General features: G+C 36.8%; 1 protein-coding gene across 3 annotated transcripts in view; it reads left to right on the top strand.

The window, feature by feature from the left end:
* The window catches only part of PIGK (phosphatidylinositol glycan anchor biosynthesis class K), a 150,204-nt gene extending 129,454 nt beyond the window's left edge, over positions 1 to 20,750 (top strand). The window contains exon 11 of one of the 3 annotated variants that reach the window (XM_060084670.1): positions 19,272 to 20,750. In XM_060084670.1, coding sequence (XP_059940653.1) covers positions 19,272 to 19,388 — 117 coding nt within the window. In that variant the 3' untranslated portion in view covers positions 19,389 to 20,750. Of the gene's footprint in view, positions 1 to 18,180; positions 18,437 to 19,271 lie in introns of those variants that run through there. The other 2 variants (XM_060084662.1, XM_060084655.1) reach the window with 2 other exon arrangements.
* Positions 20,751 to 24,284: the final 3,534 nt, after the last annotated feature.

Raw genomic sequence — 24,284 nt, 5'->3', positions numbered from 1 at the left:
GGCGATTTACTTACCTCTTTTACTCTAGTTCTTATCTGAAAGATGGGGTTAATACTTTCAATGAAGAATTGTTACAAGATAGTGTATATAGAACACCTGGCACATTCTTGACACTGAACAAATGTTGGTTCTTGACAAATGTTGACTCTCTTCTTCCTCTCCCGTTTCCACCTTCCCTCATCCATATTTAAGAGAATGTATTTAAGAGCATAATTTTTTTTTTTTTTTTTTTTTTGCGGTACGCGGGCCTCTCACTGCTGTGGCCTCTCCCATTGTGGAGCACAGGCTCCGGACGCGCAGGCCCAGAGGCCATGGCTCACAGGCCCATCCGCTCCACGGTATGTGGGATCTTCCTGGACTGGGGCACGAACCCGTGTCCCCTGCATCGGCAGGCGGACTCTCAACGACTGCGCCACCAGGGAAGCCCCAGAGCATAATTTTTTATTGAGGCAGAGAATGCATTAAAATAAAGAAACAATAGGATTCACTTAGTTACTCACTGACTAATGGGGAGGAGAGAATAGGTCAAAACTATACCTTTCCCTGTATCCATTAAGTTTGGTTGAATGAACAAGCTGGTGAAACGGGGTATACATGTAGAAAAATTCATTTAATAGGAACACAACTAGATGTTATACATAAATAATCAGAAATTTTTGGAGTGTGCACGTTTCATTCTTTTTCTGTAAAAGATACAAATGGCAAGCAAACAGGGCAATAAAAGGAATCTATGCACAAAGTACCCAATTTCTTGTATATATCATATTTCTATATACAATTTAAATTCATATTCATACTTGTAGCCATGGGATTTAAGTGTGCTTAACTCTTGAGTTTCCCATGTAATATGTTCCTGAAGCACTAGTTCTACAGTATGTTAGTAGTTAATAGGTTAAAAAGAGGGTTTCATGGTATAAGTTAGTGAAATGCTTAAATAAAAATTACATGTTTCTTTACTCTGGGACTTGAAATCATCTTTAATAAACTGATATGTGTTGTGAAGATATCAGAGATTTGAAACACCATTTTATCCTCTTTTGAGGACATGCTTTATTCTTATAATTTATTTTATCAATATAAATAATATAAAAGCACAGACTGAAGAAAATCACTATACAGTTAGGGGAGGAAAAATCTTCCTTCTGCTCTCCTAGGTTCTGTGGCTGGGCTTGAGAATTAAACTGACATAAGACAGATTAACAGGAGAAAAACATAGAAATTTTATTTAATATTTTTATGTACATATGGGAGTCTTCATAAGGAAAGTGAAGACCCAAAGAAGCAGGTAGAACTGAGAGCTTATATACTTTAATAAAAAAACAATAAATTTGTGGGAAAGTGATGAGACAGAGGGACTTGGGCTAGAGGGGCAGTAAATTGTGGGAAAGTGACTACAAAAATATATGGGGGAAACTAATGGAAGATAAGGGTTATTTTAGTAGGTTGGTTTGTATAGATTCATTTTGGTGTTGACTCCCAGTCTCCAGTAATGAGAATGTTCTTCCCTTCCTGGTACAGAGAGGGTACCTTTCTCATAGGAAATTTTATGATCTGCTTTTCAGTAGAAAGGTGGAGGTCAGAGAGCTCTTCCTGCACCTCCTGTTTCTCAAGTGCCTTCAGTTCAAAATAATATGCCAGAATGGCATAGCTTGGGGTAGCATGTTCTGAACCCATTCAACAGCAATTCTTTAGAGCATGGGTTGGCAAACCATGGTGCATGGGTTGGCAAACCATGGCTCATGGGTCAAATCAGCCCACCACCTGTTTTTGTAAATAAAGTTTTATTGGGACATAGCCAAGCCCATTCATTTGCATATTGTCTACAGCTAATATTGTACTTTGAGGCAGAGTTGAATACTTAGAAGAAAGATTCTGTGGCCTGCAAAGCCTAAAATATTGATATTTACTCTCTGGCCCTCTATAGAGAAATGAAAAAAGATTCCTGCTCTAAAACCTTGAAATGCTTTCTCAGAATCATTCATATTTAGAAACATGACTAATTTATAAAACTACTGCATGTACCTTAATTTTATTTAAGAAGTAAGGATTTGTCTACTTTTCTGTATAAACATAAATGAAATGATCTTTTTCATGACCTACAAATGTAAGTACAAAGGAACCTATGTTAATATACATTACTACTTTTACAAGTAAGAATAACCATATTTACAAGCCCCTTAGCTCAAGTGGCTTCTACATAGTAGGCATTGAGGAAATATTTGTTGAATTTATTATTGGCAATAAATCTAGAAAAATATAAGACAAAAATATAGTACAAAGGGATTCTTCTAGCTTTAAAATAAAAGAGCATTTCTGAATTTTGAAAGCATCTGTCAACCTATTAGGAAAATATGTTTTACTTCCATTTTTCATGTGTAGGGAATAGATATATACACATTAAAGGTGCAGAGAATGATGAGATAGTATCTTTAAACCTGTTAGTGTTAGTATGCACTTAAATATTCCTTGCTACATGAATTACAAAAAAAGGGTAAATCCTAGTACTTTTTAATGTAACCATTTATATGGAGAAATATAAATTAGAGCATATGTGTGTGGAAGTATTTCTTGCTTTAAATGATCAGATTTGCAGTGGTTACAAAGACATCTCTAACTGCAGGCATGTGCCAGTGTAAAGTGGAGACTGATGCATTTAAAGATGCATTCCATGTGTGCTGTATCTGCTACTTGATCATGAATAGCTAGGAGGGCAGTACTCAGGAGAGCCAGCATTTCTGGGCATGTGCCTTGTACCCATTTAGTCTCTTGTTGATATACCAACCTTTCTTCCCCAGTTCTACCCCTAAATCCTAATACCAACTGTCTCCAATATGTGCTCTATATAGCTCATTAGTCTTGTGCTTATTTTAATTGCCCCATAATATCCGTGAGGTTAAAGGAGTTGCCTGGAGGAGGAGAAGTCTGAACCCATTCCCAGAGGAATTCTGCAGTTTAGTAGCATTTTTGTAATGGTTAAGAGCACTGACTTTGAAATCAGACTAAACCATATTTCAGTCCTAGCGAAACCACTTACTAAAGCTTCTAGCTTGTGACTAGTCAGGTTGCTCAATCAGTTTTCTCATGTTTGAAATAAGATAATAATAATTATGTCACAGTGCTATTGTAAGGATTAAATTAGTTAGTATATCTGGAGGTCTTACAAAGGAGTAAGCACTTTGTACAGCACTCCATAAATGATAATCATGATTATGGGTAGTGGTGGTAGTTTTGTAACAATTGTTAATTTTCCTTATCCATAAAACAGGGTAATAATATTATCTACCTTAAAGGCAATGCATTGACACATTTAAAATTCTTAAAATAATGCATGGCATATGATAAACATTTAAAAAGTGTTAACCATTATCATCTGCAGTTTCTGTTTGACTCTCTTGGGTTCTTCCCTCAGGCATTCTTATCAGTACAGATCTCTTGTTTTACAGGCTGACTGGAAATCCCTTTCCTCTTTCTAGATTCTCTCCTTTCCAAATCAGTTAGAGATGTGGAAATTTTTGTAGACTCTACAGAAATATGTGTCCTTTTAACTCTGACTTAAAATTGGATAATATGGTAATTTGTATCTTGCAAGGTATAACTTGTCAAATTTATTGCCGTAAAGTTCTTTTTATATCCTCTTATTACCTTTCGAATGTCTGTGTAATCTATAGTGATATTCCCTCTTTCACTATTCTCTCTTTTTTTCTTTTAATCAGTTTTGTCAGAAGTTTATCAATTTTATTGAACTTTCAAAGAAGCAGTTTTGGGTTGTTGATATTTTTCTCTTTTTTTTTGTTTTGTTTTTTATTGAATTTCACTTTTTAATTTTCTTTTTTCTGCTTACTTGGGTTTCATTTGCTCTTTTTCAGACTTCTTCAGGTGGAATCTTAGATTACTGATTTTAGAAATTTCTTCTTTTCTAATATAAGCACATAAAGCTATACATATCTCTGTAAGCATGTTTTATGGACATCCCCCACATTTTGAAGTGTACGAATAAAGAATGTTGCCTGCCATTTCGGTAAACAGGCTGCCCACCATCAAGCCCTCAGCCCCTGCAGCCACCCCTGACAGTGCACCCTGAGGGGAACTCAGGACGGAGAAAAACAGGGTACTGGCGCTAGATAGTTAAGGTGTATTTCAAAGGAATAATTTCAGTAAGCCCAGACTCTTGAATCTTTCCATACATAGAAAAGTGCTAAATTCATTAACTTGAGATGTCTGTTTTTTAAAATATAACTAGCAGTAAGTAATCTTTTGATGTTGGACCCCTGGGTTTGTTTCTTTTTCTTTTTTTTTCCCAAAACTGCTATATATCCTGATACATTCTGGCTCCTACCCTGCCTCTTTGGAGCAGTCCCTCTGAGCTGTCTAAGAGGCTGTATCCCAGGCTTAAGTCCTTAGTAAGTCTACCGAATAAAACATAATTTTCAGTTTTTAGGCTTTGCATTCTTTTCAGTTGACAAGTATATTTTCATTTTTATTCAGTTCAAAATATTTTTTAATATCCCTTGTGGTTTCTTCTTGGGTTATTCAGAAATGTATTCTTTAATTTCCAAGTACTTGAAGATTTTCCCAATTTATCTTTTCTGTTACTGATTTCTAGTTGAATTTCCACTGTGTGGAGTACTCTGTGTGATTTCAACCCTTTTAAATTTATTGAGACATGTGTTATAGACCAGAAATTGGTCTATCATGGTGAATGGTCCGTGTGTGCTTATAGAGCATGTGTATTCTGTTGTCACTGCGTGGAGTGAAATAAATATATCAATTACATCAAATTTGTTGATAATGTTCAAATTTTCTATATTCTTACTGATTTTTTTACTTATTAATTCTGAGATTGTGCTGAAATATACAATTATAATTTTTCCTTTCAGTTCTTTCAGTTTTTGATATGTGTATTTGAAGCTTTAAGTGCATACACATTTAGAATTGATATGTCTTTTTGATGAATCATTCCCTTTATTTGTATGAGAAGTTCCTTTTTATCCCTATAATATTCAATGGTCTAAAGACTACTTTGTTCTGACATTAATATGGCCTGCCCAGGTTTCTTTTTCCATGGTCTTTCTTTTTCCATTTGGATACTTTTAACTTATCTATTTTGAATTTAAAGTAGTTTCTTATAGGTAGAATATCATTGAGTTTTATGTTTTTATTCAACTTAACAATCTTTGCCTTTTAACTGGAATGTTAATATCCTTTCACTTAATGTAATTATCAGTATTTAAATTGGATTTAAATCTGGTTGGGTTTAGATCTACTATATTGCTGTTTGTTTTATACTTGCTCCATCTGTTTTCAATTCCTTTTCTTTTTCTGTTTTCTATTATTTTGTATGATGCCATTTTAACTCCACTTTTGGTTTATTAAGTGAATCCACTTTGTTGTTGTTACTCTAGGATTTATAATATGCATCTTTAATTTAATACAGTCTACTTTAAATAATATTATGTTATTCTGTGTATAACATAAGAACTTTATAATGATATATTCTCAATTCCTCCCTTCCATCCTTTGTACTGTAGTTGTTATACATTTTGTTCCTACATATTTATGAACCCCACAATACATTATTATCATTTTTGCTTTAAGCAGTCAATTATCTTTTAAGGAAATTTTAAAATGAGGAAAATATTTTTATATTTGTTTACCAGTTTATCATTTCAATCTCTTCTCTTTCATTTGTGGAAGTCTGTATTTCCGTCTGGTATAATTTTCATTCTGCCTGAAGAACTTCTCTTAACATTTCTTGTATTATAGGTCTGCTATAGGTATACCTTGTAGTATAGGTATTTGGTATACTACCTTGTAGTATAGGTCTGCTGCAGTATACATCTGTTGAATTCTCAAAGCTTTTGTTTTACTGAAAGTTTATTTCATGTTCATCCTTGAAAGATTTTTTCACTTGGCAGATTTTCCCTAGAATTCTAGGTTAACAGTTGTTTTCTTTCTGTACTTTAAAGATGTCTTTCCATTGTCTTCTTGTCTCCATAGTTGCTGACAGCACATCTTCAATCATTCTTACCTTTGTTCCTCTGTAGCAGGGGTCAATACACTTTTTCTTAAAGGACCAGATAGTAAATAGTTTAGGTTTGTGGGTCATCTGGTCTTCTTTACAACTACTGAACTTTGGTGTAGTGTGAAAGCAGCAATAGACAATATGTAAATGAATGAGTGTGGCTGTGTTCTCATAAAACTTTATTTGTAAAATCATGTGACTGGCTCATCTGCTGTAGTTTGTTGAACTCTGCTCTGTAAAGACAAATCTCTTTTTATCTGACCTCTTTTAAGGTGTTCTCTCTATCACTGTTTTTCAGCGTTTTGATTATGATGTTCCTTTGTGTGGCTTTCTCTATGTTTCTTATGTTGGTGTTGAGCTTTGTGGATTCGGTGGTTTATAGTTTTTATGAAATCTGGAAAAAATGTCACTCATTGTTAGTTTTACATACTTTTGTCCCTCCCTACTTAGGACTCCAGTTGCATGAATGTGATCTTGCTTAATATTATGCCCACAATAGACATATCTTAGGCTCTGTTTATTCTTTTCTCTTTCTGTCCTTCATTTTGAGTACTTCTATTGCTATCTTAATAATTCTCTGTTAATTCTTCTGTAGTGTCTAATCTACTGTTAATTTCATCCAGTGTATCTTTCATTTTATATATATTTTTCATCTCTAGAAATCCTATAATGGGTCTTACTTAAATATTATATTTCTCTCCTCATATGTTCATGTTTTCCTTTGCATCCAATTTATAATAGCTGTCCTAAGATCCCTGTCTACTAAATCCATCATCTTTTTCATTTTTGTGTCTATTTCAATTGATTAATTTTTCTCTTGTCTTTGGCTGATATTTTCCTCCTTCCCATGTCTTTTTTAAAAATTGGATGCTAGCTATTTTAATTTTTTGTTGTTGTTGGCTGTTGCATTTTGGATTTTTGTTTTATTCAGGTAGCGAGTGTTGGATTTTGTTCTAGGATCAGATTGATTCTGCTAAGGATTGCTTTTAAGTTGTTTTAGGCAGGTCCAGAGTAGTCTTTTTTTGGGGGTTGGAGATAGCCCCACTGTCTCTGATTTATTCTGATTTAGCCCCACTATAAGCTGGGACAGGGTGCTCTGCATATTATGAGTATTGGGAATTGTTTGGCCTGTTGTTTTTGGTGTGTTGTTTTGTTTTTCTGTACAGTCTTGTTATACGTGCACAGATTAGAACTCTGCCACAGATTGAAGGAAATCCCTCTGCAGTTCTCTGGAGCTCTCTGTGGAGCCCACTCTTCTCCAATAGTCTACCCTGAAAATTCTAGCCAACAGAACCTCCCTGAATTCTAATCTGTGTCTCTTCAACTCTTCAATACTGCCTGACTCCGTTGGGGTTTCTGTCCTTGTGCTGCAGCTTGGAAATGGCCTCCAGGCAATAAGCTTGGGCAATTAAAAGACTCATCTTATTTGTCTCCATTCTTCCAAGGATCAGAAAACTGCTGCAAATTGTCCAGTATCTGAAAACCATTGTTTCTTACTTTTTGAATGATTATCTAGTTGTTCAGAATGGCAGATAATTCCTATAGCATTTAATCCTACATAGGCAGAAGCAAAACCCTGATTACCTCTTAACAGACACAGATAGATACTATTGATAAATGAAACTTTATTATGTATTTGTGGGAACAGTGGGTTAATTCTCTTAGTTAAGAACTAAAAAGTAGATTCATTTATTTCAAACTTCAAATTGTTTTACACATTTTTAAATGAATATTTTTTTAACTTCTCACTAGGGAGTCTTGAAAGAGACTGTATCGTTATTTGATTAATGCAGTTCTTATTTTTTTCCTTAAGTCATAAAACCAAGATGTAATTTGGTACTTAATATTTATATTTGAATATTTTACATTTCTTATTTTCAAGAAGAAAATAATATATAACTAAGACAAATTGATTATTGTATTCAAAGTTTATGAGACCTTGATAAGGTTCAGAAATCGATAAGGTATCACAAACAGATCAAAATGCAGCAGAATCACACCTGTAAATTAACTATAGTGTAAGATATAAACCAAATATCATCAGTGCCCTGAGAAGAAGAAAGTAATTCTTACCAAAATATGAGAACAGGCTTCACCTGGAGGTGATATTTGAGCAAGGTCTTAGAGAATAAATAGGTATGAAAGAGTAGGAGGAATTAGTCTAGAATATTTCATTCTCTTTTATTTTTTTTAAACATATAAAGTTAATATCCTAATAAGGTTTTCCACTCAGGGAACAGTTATCAGATGTAATAAATAGTTTCATTTCAAGATTTGTTTGTTAATTAGTTTTCTATAGGTGTGTAACAAACAAATTTAGAAATTTAAAAGCATTTATTATCTCACAGTTTCCATGGCTCAGGAGTCCAGGCACAGCTTAGCTTAATCCTGTGCTCAGGGTCTAACAAGGCTTCAATCAAGGTGTTAACCAGGACTGCAGTCTCATCTGAGGCTCAGAATTTTCTTCCAAGTGTACTGATCATTGTCAGAATTCAGCTTTTCATGTCATAGAACTGACTGTGAAGCAGGTCCTCAGCTCCTAGAGATTGCCTGCCATTCCCTGTCTGTGGTCCATTCCACAGCATGGCTGTGTGATTCTTAAAGACCAACAGGAGAGCATCTCAGCTACTTCTAATATATCTGTCTCTCTCTCTCTCTTTTTAAAATTTATTTATTTTTGGCTGCATTGGGTCTTCGTTGCTGCATGTGGACTGTCTCTAGTTGTGGCGAGTGGGGGCTGCTCTTCATTGCGGTGCGCAGGCTTCTCATTGCGGTGGCTTCTCTTGTTGCAGACCACGGGCTGTAGGTGCCCAGGCTTCAGTAGTTGTGCCACGTGTGCTTAGTAGTTGTGGCTCGCGGGCTCCAGAGCGCAGGCTCAGCAGTTGTGGCGCACGGGCTTAGTTGCTCCGCGGTACGTGGGATCTTCCCAGACCAGGCCTGAACCCGTGTCCCCTGCATTGGCAGGTGGATTCTTAACCACTGCGTCACCAAAGAAGTCCCTGTCTGCCTCTCTTGACTTATGTCTCTGATATCTAGACCCTCTTTTAAAGGGCTCACCTGATTGGGTCAGCTCCTTCCCCCAGGATAATCTCCTTTTTGATTAACTGAAAGTCACTGATTTAGGGACCTTAATAACATCTGTGTAATCCCTTTGTCTTTGCTATATAATGTAACCTAGTCAAAGGAGTGATACCCCATCATATTCACAAGTCCTGTCCACTCTCAAAGGGAAGGAATTATACAGGATATGTACACCAGGGAGAGGGAATCTTGGGGGCTGTCTTAGAATTCTGCTGACCACAGTTTGATTTATACTATTAGTATACTTTGAAGACTACAAGTTATATTTTATAGAGAGGATGTGGATAGACTGGAAATACTAATAAACTACAACTGATCAAATAGTTTGAAAACAAATAAATTATTTTCTAAAGTAATTGTCACCTCAGTAGATTGGTTTTTTTTGTTCTTTCCTTAAATAATTTAACTGATCTGATACGCTCATTATATTTTAAGAAGAGAATCTCATTGAAACCTTGTAAAATTTCCATTTGCTTCCCAATAAACATGTACAATTTTTTAAATCCTCAGTTTTTTCTTTTTACATAATTTTAATACTTAGATCTATTCTCTGTTAATTATTTTGAAGTTCTATGGTAGTGTTCTCCTAGCAACATGAAAGGGGAGACCGAACACTGTTCACAATTGGCAGTGTAGTGTTGCTAAGCTACCTGTCTTTTTAATTTGAAATATTAGGCATTTCAATAATAGGTAGCCCTTAAGCTTTTAAGTGTTTGCTCATGACACATTACAGTGTTTTATGTATACTTTTCACCTCTGTATTATAGCTATTATTGTGAAAGTTTAAGAAAAAAAGAAGAGTGTATTTAATAGCAGTCAGTAGAGTACCTTAACTACATAAAATTAGTCATTTTATGAGAAGCTCTAATATGGACACAAATGAAATTATAAGCTATACTTTAATATGAACTTACCTCAAATGCAGCTGTACTACAAAATGCAGTAATTACACCAACATTTTATTTGATTTTAAGTAAAATCTTTGTAGAATGCCTAAAATATTACCTATAGTTGTTTTAAAACTGGCAGTATTGTTATTCTCTAGGAATATCATTAAATACATACTGAAAAAGCATTTTATTATATTATGTTGCTGTCATGCTATTCACATTACTTTTTCTTAAAGTAGGATATCAAGTACTAAACGGTATCATTGCAGAACATCTCCTAATTTGTAAAAGATGAGTATATGAAGATTCTTCTAGGTGTACTCTTTTAATAAAAGTTTTTCCTCTATATTCCCCTTACCCCATAAAAATAATTAAAGAAATACATGTCCATTGTAGAAAATACCTTCAAAAGTATAGATAAGTATAGAGAAGAGTTTGAAACTACCTCTAATCCTCCTTCCCCCAGAGAAACATTATTCAGACTTTAGCATATTTTCTTTCTTTGAATATTGTTATAGAAATAAAGATCATATTTCATACTCAATTTGCATCTTTTATTTTCTTATTATTACAGTGTAAGCATCTTTACAAATCATTAAAATTGAAAACATTTTTGATGACTAATTATGTGGATGTACAGTATTTCTCATTATATGGTTTCCTGTTTTTATTATGTAAATAACAGTGATAAGAAAATCTTTGTGCAAAACCTTTGTCAGCATTTCTGAATTCCTTACTATAGATCCTAGCTAGGACTGTAACAGATTCTAGGAATGAAAAAATATGCAGATTTTAAAGACTTCTGAACATGTAAATAGATTACTTTCCCTGAAAAGTTGACCATCCTTATTAACATTTACTAGTTTAGTTTTAAAAAGAGGAAGAAATAGTTAATATATTACTTTTAACTTGTTTTTATGATCAAAAAATTGCATTTTTTCAAGTGTTTATTAGCCATCTGTAATTATTATTTTGTGAGAATTTCCATTTCCCTGTAACATTTGTTGATATATCCATGCATCTTTTCTTACTGATTTTTGGGAGATCTTCAAGTACTGAATTTATTCCCCTTTCTGTCATATTTTCCCATGTATTTGCCTTTTAATTTAATTTATACACTTTGTAAAATACAGATCTTTCAAAAAGTTCTTTTAAAAATCTCTCCACCTTTTCTTGTTATTTCCATTTATTGCTTTTAGACTTATAAATCCCTTTACTGTGTAGATTCTCCTACATTTGATCTCCTTTTACCATATTCACCTGTGGGTGTTTGCTGGGTAAACTCCCAGAGGCATCTCATTGTCTCAAATCCCAGCATGCAACTGGACATTCACAGAGTGAACCTCCCGGCCCTGATGCTTGCTATTCCCAAACTGCATCATTTCTTGCATCAGGGTTCCCTAAGCGCCAGGGGGTTTGGCAGTGAACAAAGCAGATGCAGATCTCCTTCTTTCACCTTCCTCCTGCTAACTAGGCTGGAGCATCGCTCTTTTCCCACTGCCTGGCTTTTCTCATAACCGTGACTTTGCTCCATGTGCCACTGTTTGGGTGTTGTCTCCTCCTCTCCATCAACTCAGCTATGACACCTTGTTCAAGGGCCAGCTCATCCAAGAAGTCCTTCCTGAGTAGCCACCCACCTGATAGTCCCTTAGCTTGCAGGCCCTTTGACTCATGTGTTCTGCTCTCCACTGGTACCATTAAAGTAGCTACCATTGTGATGGATCCCTGGGTGCCAGTTTACAAAAGTAATTAAAAAAATTTTTTTACATCTAGTATTTTTACATCTAATTCTTAACCATGTGAAGTGTATTTTGATTTATAGTGTTGGGTTAGAAACAAAACTGATTTTTTTTTTAATGTTAATCCATTGTTAGAGCACCAGTAAGAATATTTCCTTGCCCATTGATTTGTGATAGTTCTTTTATAATATACCAAATTCGTGGATACTGGGCTGATTGCCAACTCTCTGTTCTGTTTCATTGATCTTTTCTATTTTGCATCAGAACAGCATTATAGATTCGCTTTATCATATCCTTTTTGATATTCGGGACTGTTTACCCTTCTATAGAGTAATACAGATTTTTACCATACATCTTGTGCTCTGGGTATTCCTGGATATTTCATGTGTTTTACTGCTATTGTGAATGAAGTTTTTTTCTATTCTGTTTTCCGATTCATTTTTTGTTGGTGTTTTTTTGTTGGTGTTTTTTTTTGCGGTACGCGGGCCTTTCACTGTTGTGGCCTCTCCCGTTGTGGAGCACAGGCTCCGGATGCACAGGCTCAGCAGCCATGGCTCACGGGCCCAGCCGCTCCGCGGCATGTGGTATCTTCCCAGACCAGGGCACAAACCCGTGTCCCCTGCATCGGCAGGCGGACTCTCAACCACTGCGCCACCAGGGAAGCCCCCGATTCATTTTTACTGGCACATTGGAAGGGTATTTTTTTTTATATTTATCTTAAATCTGAACTCTTTATTCTCAATAATTCTGAGTTGATTTGTAGAGTTTGTATCTAATTATAAAATCTGCAAATATGAAAATTTACTTCTTCCACGAAGTTATATCTGGATTGGCTGAAATTAGAGTGATATTAACTAAAAATATTAATAGTGGGTATTTTTGTTACAAAAAAAACCAGTGGTCAACTTTCTATTGAAAATAAAATTATAGTTAAAAACAAATCATCTTTAGTTATTCTAGGTTAGATTAGTTGCTTTGCAAATTTACCATGTGTAAGATACATCAAGACTCTGGGATGTATTCATTTCTCTAGCAGAGGGTTGGGTTGGGGGGCAACATCTGATTAATACTAATTGCTAACTAACTTCAAAAGGAAAGGAACTGGACTTGATGAGATAGAGATTTCAGGGACGTACCTGGTGGTGCAGTGGTTAGGAATCTGCCTGCCAATGCAGGGGACACGGGTTCGAGCCCTGGTCTGGGAAGATACCACATGCCGCGGAGCAACTAAGCCCGTGCGCCACAACTACTGAGCCTGCGCTCTAGAGTCCGCGAGGCACAGCTACTGAGCCCACGCTCCACAGCTACTGAAGCCTGCACGCCTGGAGCCCGTGCTCCACAACAAGAGAAGCCACCGCAATGAGAAGCCTGCGCACCTCAAGGAAGAGTAGCCCCCACTCGCCGCAACTAGAGAAAGCGTGCACACAGCAATGAAGACCCAACGCAGCCAAAAATAAATTTAAAATAAATTAAAAAATAAATAAAACGGTAAAAAAAAAAGAGATTGTAGTTTGGAGGGGGAAGGCTAGAGAGAAGCGAGGTGAGTTAGCCTCTAGATTCCCCCACTTTGTCTCCTCAGGAGCAATTCCTAGCATGGTGGCAAGTGGAGTCAGCCTCTTTCCAAGAAGACTACAAGAGAGAGCTAGAAGTGAGCATAACTGCAGCTCCCTTAAAGTGAGGGATGGGTAGCAAAGAACATTCACAAAATTTACCTCTAGAAGACACTATAGCGTGACTTCTTCAGAGTCTGGCTATACATACTGTTCAGGTGTGACAGGTGTTTGTTGAAGTCATTACTTTGTGAAATTTAGCCCAGATGAGTGAATGGGGCTGGATTTCTTATTCTAGGAGGACCCAAGGGGATTATCTTGACAGACCTCCCTCACTTCAACCAAGTTCATGGTCAACAAGGAGTTGCTTAGCTGCCCTTCATACTGTTTTTATATATACCATTGTTGCAGAAACCTGAAGCTACAAGTATGTAGATGGAAACTTTATTTTCTTATGATAATAAAGGATCAGGGTTTTTCCTTCTGTATTGATTGTCACCTCAGTGGATGTATTCCATAGCTTTTGATGGATAACAAACCACTCCAAAACTTAGTAGCTTAGAGCATCAACCATTTATTTGGCTCATAATTCTGAAGGTTGGTGATTTAGGCTGAGTTTAGCTGGGCAATTCTATTCTTAGCTGGGCTCCCTCATGAGTCTGTGGTCAACCTTGGGGTGGTTAGGCGATTCTGCTTCTGGAAGTTGGCTAGTTGCTGACTGGAAGACTTGAGTTCTTCTCCATATGGTGTCTGTACCTCCAGAATCCTTGCCTAGGTTTTTTCTCATGGTGGTAGCAGAGGTCTAAGAGAGAGCAGAAGCAGGCAAAGAAAGCCTCTTGAGGGTAGCGTTGGAATTAGAACACTGTTGCTTTTGTTCCGTTCTGTTGGCCAGAAGAAGTCACAAGGCCAGCTGATTCACAGAAGAAGGACATAGAGTCTACCTGTTGATGAGAGCTGCCATAAAGCAACATATTCCAAAGGGTATGGACACAGGGAAGTATGGGGAATTGGGACCATTTTTTTTGCCATCAGTCTACCACAGTTTGGTGAATGAAGGACTCAGAGATGTGCTTCAGACACTATCTTTATCGTCAATATAGATTTTAATTTTGCTGTTACAAATTGTATCAGTGCCCTTTTTATCTCAACCTATTGTCCTTGTATCTTGTATTATTTTTCTCTTATACTATTCATTTGGTTTTGGCTTCTTGTGCATTTTTATTCAAGTCCATGTCAAATAAAATTTTTCTAAAATTATCTTTTTGTTCTTTATTAAATCTTTTAAGAGATATGTTCTCTGTGTCTTCAGGATATTTCTTCTTCATGTGTGGGAGTATTTTTACTCATGGACCTCACCATGTTTTTTTCCCTTTTTCTTAGAGTTCTGTTAGTATTTGCCAACAGAGCATGTGGACGTTTCTCACTGTCTACTTAGATTTGAATGCCTTTTCAGATCCTCATCTGAAGAATAGTTGTTAGATATTCCCCAGTGACTGGCAGCCAGTCATCAAATGTGGTTTTGCTAAACTAAACTAGGATCATCTGCTACCATGCTATGTATGCCTGGTTTTTGGACAGTTTAAAAAGGTGACGTATGTGGAAAAACCATATTTCTTAACATATGTTATTAAAAGAATTTTTCCTGTATTTTCCCTTCTTTGTAGAGATTTTCATTTGGATATTGAGCCTTCTTAGATGCAGTAAACCATTCTTTTTTTTTTTTTTTTTTTTTTTTTGCGGTACGCGGGTCTCTCACTGTTGTGGCCTCTCCCATTGCGGAGCACAGGCTCCGGATGCGCAGGCTCAGCGGCCATGGCTCACGGGCCTAGCTGCTCCGTGGCACATGGGATCTTCCCGGACCGGGGCGTGAACCCGTGTCCTCTGCATCGGCAGGCGGACTCTCAACCACTGCGCCACCAGGGAAGCCCAGTAAACCATTCTTAGATGCAGTAAACCCTACCTTCTGACATGCTCTTTACTAGGAATTGTACTTAAATGGATGTAGGAAGAAGTGTGCCACTGGTCAGTTGGGAATGAGTTGCACTACTTTGGCTGCCTCATAAAGCCATCCTCTACTACGGCAACACTGTTTCTCTTAAACAGCAGGCAGAAAAAGGGAGAGAACTAAAGTCCCTTTCTCAGCTGACAGAATTACTGTATTTCACAGAGCAAAGCAATCCTTTGTACCCTGTGTACTATTCAGAAAACTGGGCCACCATTAATTTGTTTCTAGACCTGGTTTCTGGACTTACAGATAGTGAAATTGAGGGTTCTTATCAGAGGTTAAATTAATTTTGGTAGAGTGAACTCTTGTCTCTTTCTGTGCCTTTTTCTGTGCCTTTCCTGAGAAGATGGCAGAAGCTGCACTGGCAGGGTTCTACGTGGATGCCATGCTAAGCTAAGAGTCCAAACTGTAATTAATCATTCATTTTCCATTTTTTGTTAATCAAATATATGTAATGAATATCCAATAAAAAATATAGCAACCGCAAATAATAGTTTTTTAAAGGGTGAGGTTTGCTACTTTTGTTAGCTTGTACAGTGTTGTAATATGAATAAAAACATCACTCCATAATAATTTTGGAGTAATAACATATATTTCCTAGTCCTCCATTATTGCTTTCAAAGTTTGCTGTTGGCAAACCACAGCTCTAGCACTTTGCTTTTCTCTCTTGTCCTCTCCTGGGCATCGGTGGTCTAAATGTGGGACATGTTTGGCTAAAGAATCAGGAAGCAATGCCTCCAGAATTCTCTGAAACAGTTTTTGGAATAACACATCTTCTTTTTTTTTTTTTTTTTTTTTTTTTTTTTTTTTTTTTTTTTTTTTTTTGCGGTATGCGGGCCTCTCACTGTTGTGGCCTCCCCCGTTGCGGAGCACAGGCTCCGGACGCGCAGGCTCCGGACGCGCAGGCTCAGCGGCCATGGCTCACGGGCCCAGCCGCTCCGCGGCATATGGGATCCTCCCAGACCGGGGCACGAACCCGTATCCCCTGCATCGGCAGGCGGACTCTCAACCACTTGCGCCACCAGGGAGGCCCAACACATCTTCTAAAGAAGCTATAGTTGTCTTATCTCTGGCAACTATTTCTGGCTGCTAAGTTTAAGACGTAATGGTATGAACTACCAATGTTTGACTAGTAGAAAATAAACAGAACAAAAACTGAGCAATAGTTAATCATGTTTAGTTCACTCACTTGTTTTTTCATGTCACATGTTTGTGATACTTACATTACCTATCTTTAATATAACTATGTTTTATATTAATTATTATAGATTTTCCACTGGAATTAAGAGTTTTCACAATGTTGCACAACGTTCCAAGAGCTTATAAACCATCTGAAATGGTTTGAGAACCACTGAGCTTATCATCTTGTAAGATACTAGAGGGAAGGTACTTTTGTCATCATCATCATCACACATGATCAGAAGCCATTGTAGACTTGAGTAGAAAGTAACATGAGGAAACATTGGGCTTAATCCTTGGGGTGTTTGGGGAGTTTTCTGGAATGAGTGGTGGAGGGTGAGAGTAGACGTGGCATTGAGAGTGGAATGTAACCACTGTAAACAACATTGTCAGTTCAGTTCATATTAAGCATTTGATTAAAAACTCCTAAAACTCTAGCATTATTGATCCAGATGAAAATATTAAGGTGGATTTCTCTTCTGTTAGTTTGATAAGTTAATTTTGAATTGATGAAAGTTATACAAATTAAAATTTTAAAAATCATATTTTTTTTCAAGCATTGTTCCTCATAACTGGCAAACACAAATGAAAGTCATCTAAAAAGTACTTTGAGTTTCATATTATTACTTTTCTAGGTAGGAACGTGTAATTATAGGATACGTTTTCAAAACTACATCATTGCAGTAACTATGCATTTATTCATTCCTAGGAGTATGTGTTACTATGCCCTAATTTTACAGATTCAGAAATTCAGAGTGGAGTAGTGGCTTGGCAGGCTTTAAGCATTAAAACTAAACTTTGAATCCAAGGCAGTTGATGCTAAATCCCATGCTCTTTGAACCACACCACAACATGCCTTGGTTTGTAAATTATTTATTTAATTTCTTAAATAACAAAAGTAATATATGCTCAAGGCAAACAATACCTAAATGCATACATTATATATGGCAAATATATATTATACAGATATATATTTGTATTTTGGAAAGATGTGTCTAGCAGCACTATGGTTGACAGATGGAAAATAGGGAACCTTGGAGGAAGAGAAACTAGTTAGGAAACTATTTCAGTAATCCTGACAAGAAATGATAACAGCCTCCCTCCCTCCCTCCTTCCTTCCTTTCCATGTGATGATCTGAGGATTGAGTGAAGAGCATTAGGTGTCCTGGTTATGTAGGGGAAAAAACAAAGTATAAGATGTGGAAACCTCTAAGAGATTTATGAGCCTTTCTGGGATCTAGTTTACATGGTGACTAAAGCAAATTTCAGATTACAGTTTCTTTTCACTTTAGTCTGTTCTAAAATAGGATTCTTATAACTATCCTTACAATCTTGGCTAGTAATTCAGGAAGTAGAACTCATAAAGAGATCGTAGTCACGGACCTTCAGTTTCAGGATCATAATGTAGCTGTTGAAATGACAACTAAATGGGGAAGACTGGTCTGCCTTTCTTTGCTGGGCAAAGAAACACACAAGACACTTGGCTGGATGTTGAAGGGTAAGGAGTGGAAAAGGGCATGTAAAATGGACTCAGCCAGACCTTGTCCCTGGAAGTTTGCAGGGAGATAAATGATAAAGGTAACTATAATAGTAGATAGGAGTAAAAGTAGAAGGGGCTACAGATTCAAAGAAAATAATTTATCATCCAGGAAAATCTGGAGGAGTTGGCATTTGAGTTAGTGAGCCTTTTTTTTTTTTTTTTTGCGGTACGCAGGTCTCTCACCGTTGCGGCCTCTCCCTTGCGGAGCACAGGCTCCGGACGCACAAGCTCAGCGGCCATGGCTCACGGGCCCAGCCGCTCCGCGGCATGTGGGATCCTCCCGGACCGGGGCACGAATCCGCGTCCCCTGCATCAGCAGGCGGACTCTCAACCACTGCACCACCAGGGAAACTCTGAGTTAGTGAGCTTTGAATAGGAAGAATAGAATAAGGAGCATTCTACCTCAAGGGAGTAATATGACCAAACTCACTGGCCCCCCCCAAATATTTGTTGAATATCTGAATAAATGGAATCAGGTAGCATTGTTTTTCCACCAATTTACTCGGTTTAATATAGTGTCTCCTATATGCCAGGCACTGTGGCAGGTAGGTGCTAGGACTATAACAAGATGACCCTCATAGAGAGTCATCCTCTAATAGGAGAGACAAGTAAAACAAACTAATGACTATAAATTCAAACTGAAAAAGGACTGTTAGGCTACTGAATAACTTGGGTGAAAAGAGATATTGGATAGGGTAGTCAAGGAAGGCCCCTTTGAGGGAACAAAATGTCATTTGAAACTGATCTTTGTAAGAACCACTTTGAGTTATTTACCCTGTTTCAAGTCTTTACCATTGTTGCTATCCAAATACAGTCCTCCAGGACTGGTTCCAGGACCCCTGCAGATACCAAAGTCCGTGGGTGCTCAAGTCCCTTATATAGAATGGTGTAGTGTTTGCATATAGCCTAAGATGTCCTCCCTAGACACTTTAAATCATCTCTAGATTACTTATAATACCTAATACAATGTAAGCGCTATGTAAATATAATGTAAATCCTGTGTAAATAGTTTCTGGTGTGTGTCAAATTTAAAATTGCTTTTTGGAGCTTTCTGGAATTTTTTTTCTCAATATTTTCATTCCACATTTGGTTGAATCTGTGTGTGGAACCTGCAGATAGGGAAGGCTGACAGTACATTTAATTTGTCTAAATTACTCCCCTGAAAGTACAACCTGTGAATTTCCTATTTTCCATCAGTATTTATTTTATCTATTGTTGACTTATTTACCTGTTGTTAAATTTATAATGTCATCCTTGTTTTGCAGAAACCAAAGCTGAAAGATTGGCATCCTCCTGGGGGTTTTATTCTGGGATTGTGGGCACTCATTATCATGGTTTTCTTCAAAACTTATGGAATCAAGCATATGAAGTTCATTTTCTAGATGCGATGATGTATGAAGAACACTACATGGAAGACTACAACCTTGGATAAAAGTTCATGTCAATATATTTTTTGAAATACATTGCTCTTGTGTGATTTGGCAGAAAGTATAAGGAAGCTAAATTTGAAAGAACTATTGGTTTTATAACTCAAAAATAATTGTTAATGCAAATGCTAAATGACACTAAATATATTTCAGTTTTTCATTTTGTATTATTAAAATATTGGGACAAAGAGATCAGAAAATACTCACTGACTCTTTCTGAAAATAAGAATTTCCCCTTGTTTTATCCCCTTTTCATTTGGAAAAGAAAAAAATGTGAAGACATTAAATTCTCACTAGCAAGGGTAACTTTTGTTAGTATTTTTGTATATGTTCTCCCAGTCTTTTTCATACTTTTTTCTAAAATAGAGAGCATATAGAACATACCATTTTATAACCTTACTTGTCATTTCGCAGTATGTTGTCAACCCTTTCCCTCTCCTTGGATATTCTTCAAGAAAACATGAATGGCTGCACACTATCCATTTTATGAATGTACAGTAATTTATTTAATATTCTTCTATAATTAAACCACTTACTTTGTTCCCCAAATTTTCTTTTGGTTCGTTCTTTAATGTGTTAATATTTTGTCAGCTATTCTTAGAATTCTGCAGCTAAAATGATAAGTAGATATGAATAATCAGTTTCTTAATCTGTGGTACTGACAGTCTCCAGGACCTTATTTACTGTCAGTTTATCTGGAAAATTTAAGATCTTGGGGAATTTCACATACTGATTGCTCAAGAGACACAAACCTAATCATTTTTCATTTCTAAGCATTCTGTGATCCTCTAGAATTGATCACCTCCTCTTCTGTTTCCACGCTGAAAGAGATGTTGTTTCATTCTGTTTAAGGTAAACCTTGCCCACTGGCTGGATCTACACTTTTTCTGGGACAATCCCATAAAACGGATGGACTGTAGGAAAAATTCATGCTTGTGGCCCTGTCTTCGTGTCTGACTGATGTATCACATAAGGCAGTAAGCTCTTTTCTGGTCTCTGACAAGATGCAAGAGCTTATATCCCCATCACTGATTTTTTTCATCTTGCCAGCCATCTTTGTATCTATCTCGTAACTGGAAATGGTATTGAGATTGTGCTTTGCTGTCAGCCCCAGATATTGTTTTTTCACATATAAGTGGTAAAAAAAAAAAAAAGTGAAAGTTGAGTATTCATGTCCCATGGGATACTTTATTGTATTTTATCTATTTTATCCAGGAACTTCATGTTAATCTTTATTCACTGTGAAGATATGTTTTGTAATTGTAGGAAACATTCAGAAGACAACCCTTCCTCTACAATAAAACCTCTTAAAATTAATAGTCCTTAGACTCTGTTTTCCTTTTAGCACTTAAAATATTACCCTTTAATTATATGCAAAATGGTCATGCTTTTCACAGGCAAGGGATTAACTGTGTTATCTCTCGGATTAGAACAAATGACATTGAGGCTTTTTGCCAGCTCTGAATCTTCATTTTAATTGATGTTTTTATTGCTGCACTAGATAAATGAAGAAGGACAATTTTTATCTGATTATATGGAGAAACATCTTTTTGTACATAGAAAGGGGGAAAAACTTAAATTCGAATAGCTGGATTGTAGTAGTGCTAAGAGACAAAAAAAGGTTGACCATGTAAACACTTACATAAGGTCATGGACACTCTGGTGGCTGGGAGCTACTTAGAGTAGTAAAGGAAATATGATTGTTCTTGAGCCAAAGTCATTTAGTTTGAGTATAATGAAACATGCCCTGATGGTAAAGACTACCGGAAAGTAAAAGGATTCCTCTTCAGAGATTGTAGAAGGTGCCCTTCTTAGTTAAAACCAAACTGGGAAAAGTAATACTGGGTATAATATACAGTATTAATTTTATTCCAGACAAATTTCAAAGGGCAATTATTTCTTTCTGTTTCATTATTGAATTTTCATAATATAGTTAAAGCAAAAAGCTTTAAATATGTTAAATGTTTAGCTCATAACCATAATCTTTTTACATAAAGTATATTCTGCCTTCAGTAATAAGTAAATCCTCTGCATATGTTAAGTGGGTAATATCGTAAGTATAATTAAATGGCCCAGACTTTAAATGATAACATAAAAGCACATCCTTAAATATATTTTCCTTGAGTTACAAAGAGCTGAACAACTGAAAGGTGTTTTCCTTTTGCCTTTCTCACAGTGTTATCGTGAGGATCAGATGAGCTAATGATATGACTACACACTTTGGAAATTGTGAATATTTGGTGGTGTTATTTTTCTTCTTTCTGCCTAGGAAGATACCAGTGGGGAAGTTAATGGTGCCAGGGTCCCACTTATTTACCTTTCTAAGCTGCTCAGTGTGATTCCCATTCTCTTCAGTATTCTTTTTCTCCTCCCCTGCAGTGTCTCCTATATTCCTTGTCCCTTGAGGGAGACAAGGAATATAGATAAATGGATCCCAGCAGACATGTCCTGACCTTTTGGGGGAGGGACAGGGCATACTGATGCCGTTCTGCAAAGGCAGCCTGCGTGAGAAAAAGAAACCAAATGATGTGGATTTTAAAATTATGAAAGACATTCATTTACAGTTTATGAAAGGGAAATGTAGTTTAGAAACAAAGCTGATTAAATTGGATCAAGAAAAATTGGAATTAAGTACAAAAAACAATGCATACATTTATGGTTTCAATTTTTATATATCCTCAGCTAGTTGAAAATGATGATTCCCACAGCAAGCATAACTCAGCTTGTTTCTGCTTACTGAGTATTTTCTACTGTGGTATATGTTGATAACATTTCTTCCCTTATGTATGTTGTACAGCAGAGTTACTGTTATGTGGGAATCATAATTTGAAATTTTGACTTATGTGTTTCTGGAAGTTTACAATAAATGTTGCATTAACATAGAACTTTTTTTCATTGATTTTTACCAAAATTAAATTCATCTATAGCAGATACACTGTTTTAACTTATGACAGAAACATTTTATAAACATACCACAAGGTATGGCTGTAAAATGAGATCAGTCTCCATTTCACTTTATGGAATCAGCCCCATTACTTCACTGTCACATTTCCTGCCTGAGTACATTTACCTGCTCAGGTACCTGATGCGTAAATATGAAAGTCTTTCAGTTCATGGACAATACACCTTAGTAATAACCGGTCTTTTTCCTTTTAGTGCAAAATTTTACTGTTTCAGAAATGTGCTATGAAATATCTGTTATAATTTAACTGAGTAGACCCTTGAATAACAGGATTGATACAGATGAAGGTGTGACCAAGAAATTCATTATTAAAAATTCATTTACTCCACACTTGGGAAGGTGGTCACTGTCATTCTCGTTTCACTTGGCCTGCTTGCAGCCTCAGAGACTTGAGAGGACTTTCAGATGTGCCTGATGTATATACCCAGAGTTTACTGGGCTTATATGATATGACCCTCTTCTCATGATGGAAGTACCAGCTCTGACTGCTAGAATCTCAGGGACAGCTGGCGGTAGCAATGTAGGTCACTTTCTTCGGGGTCATTAAATAAAGTCATAAATGTAAAGCACATCATACAATACCTGGCACATGGGAGAGGTTCAACCTTTTGTTCTTTGCTGGGCAGGGCTCTACCTAGCTCTTGTTTTTAACCTCCACTCAGGTCACTCTTTAAAGAACTATTAGCCTTGGTGCTCCTGGGCTGTCCTGTCCCCTTTGGTTTTCAGCGGATGTCATTTTGAGGTAACAATTTCTTTTCACTTTCAACGCTGTTGCAACAGTTTCAATCCACAGGTTCTCTTGCCTCTCTTTTCGGTTTTTCCATTTTAGATAGGCTGAGGCTTTTCTCCACCTTCCCTCAGCCTTAGGTTTTTATTATCTTCTCTCTGTGGCTTATCCACTCTCTTGCAAACAAATATAGCATGATTATTGAGCAGTCTAGCCTCACCCCAGGCCCCAGATGTCTGGATAATTACCCTGTCTGAATTTCTCTTTATTTCTCTGTCACATTGGGTACTGCATTTCCAGGAGAAGACCTCCTCCTCTCCCCCCAACCGTGTTAGTTAGAACTTTTAAAGTTTCAAATGATAGAAAACCAACTAGAAAAAATTTAGGCCAAAAAAGGAATGTGATGGAGAATATTAGGATATCTTACAAACTTGCGGGAAGGGGGTCTGGTGTGAGCCTCACCAGGGACTGGCATGGCACCTGGATATTCTTCTCTGCATGTCTCCTTTTGGCTTTCTTACTGGCTTTCTCACATGACTGGTGACTCCAGAGCCTGATATCCTGTGCTTCATCACAAGAGAGAGAAAAGTTCCATTTTTCCTTTATTTCCAGTTCTGAAAGTCTTGGGGAAGAACTGATTAACCTGTTGGCATCAAGGGTTCACCTGGCCAGAGAGTCAAGCTCCTGTAAGCACATAAGGACCTCTGGTGGCAAACTCCTGTCTAGTAGGGTCCCTCTCAGAGAAGGGAGAGATCACAGGAGCCAGGCAGTCACCCTTACTACTACTTTCTACTAACTTGCTATTCAATGTGTGGTCTGTGGAGCTGCAGCATCACCCTGGAGCTCGCTAGAAATGCAGAATGTCAGGCCCCACCCTAGACCTACTGAACCAGAATCTGCATTGTACAAGATCCCCAGGTAATTCACATGCACATGAAAGTAGGAGAGGCACTGATCTACACCTTCTACTAACTAACTCAATTTTATCTCTTAAAAAGGAGGTTGTAAAAGATTGCAAATACTCACTTGTAAAACAAACAGCCATGGGTAGCATATTTTATGGGTTAATTGACTCTTCAGCATTATTCTTTTTCTTAACTTTTTATTTTATATTGGAGTACAGTTGATGAACAATGTTCTGTTAGTTTCAGGTGTACAGCAA

The sequence above is a fragment of the Mesoplodon densirostris genome, chromosome 2 (assembly GCF_025265405.1).
Source record: "Mesoplodon densirostris isolate mMesDen1 chromosome 2, mMesDen1 primary haplotype, whole genome shotgun sequence".
Classification (NCBI taxonomy): domain Eukaryota; kingdom Metazoa; phylum Chordata; class Mammalia; order Artiodactyla; family Ziphiidae; genus Mesoplodon; species Mesoplodon densirostris.
The sequence above is the reverse complement of the archived record's forward strand: the minus strand, read 5'-3'. Positions and strand labels throughout refer to the sequence as shown.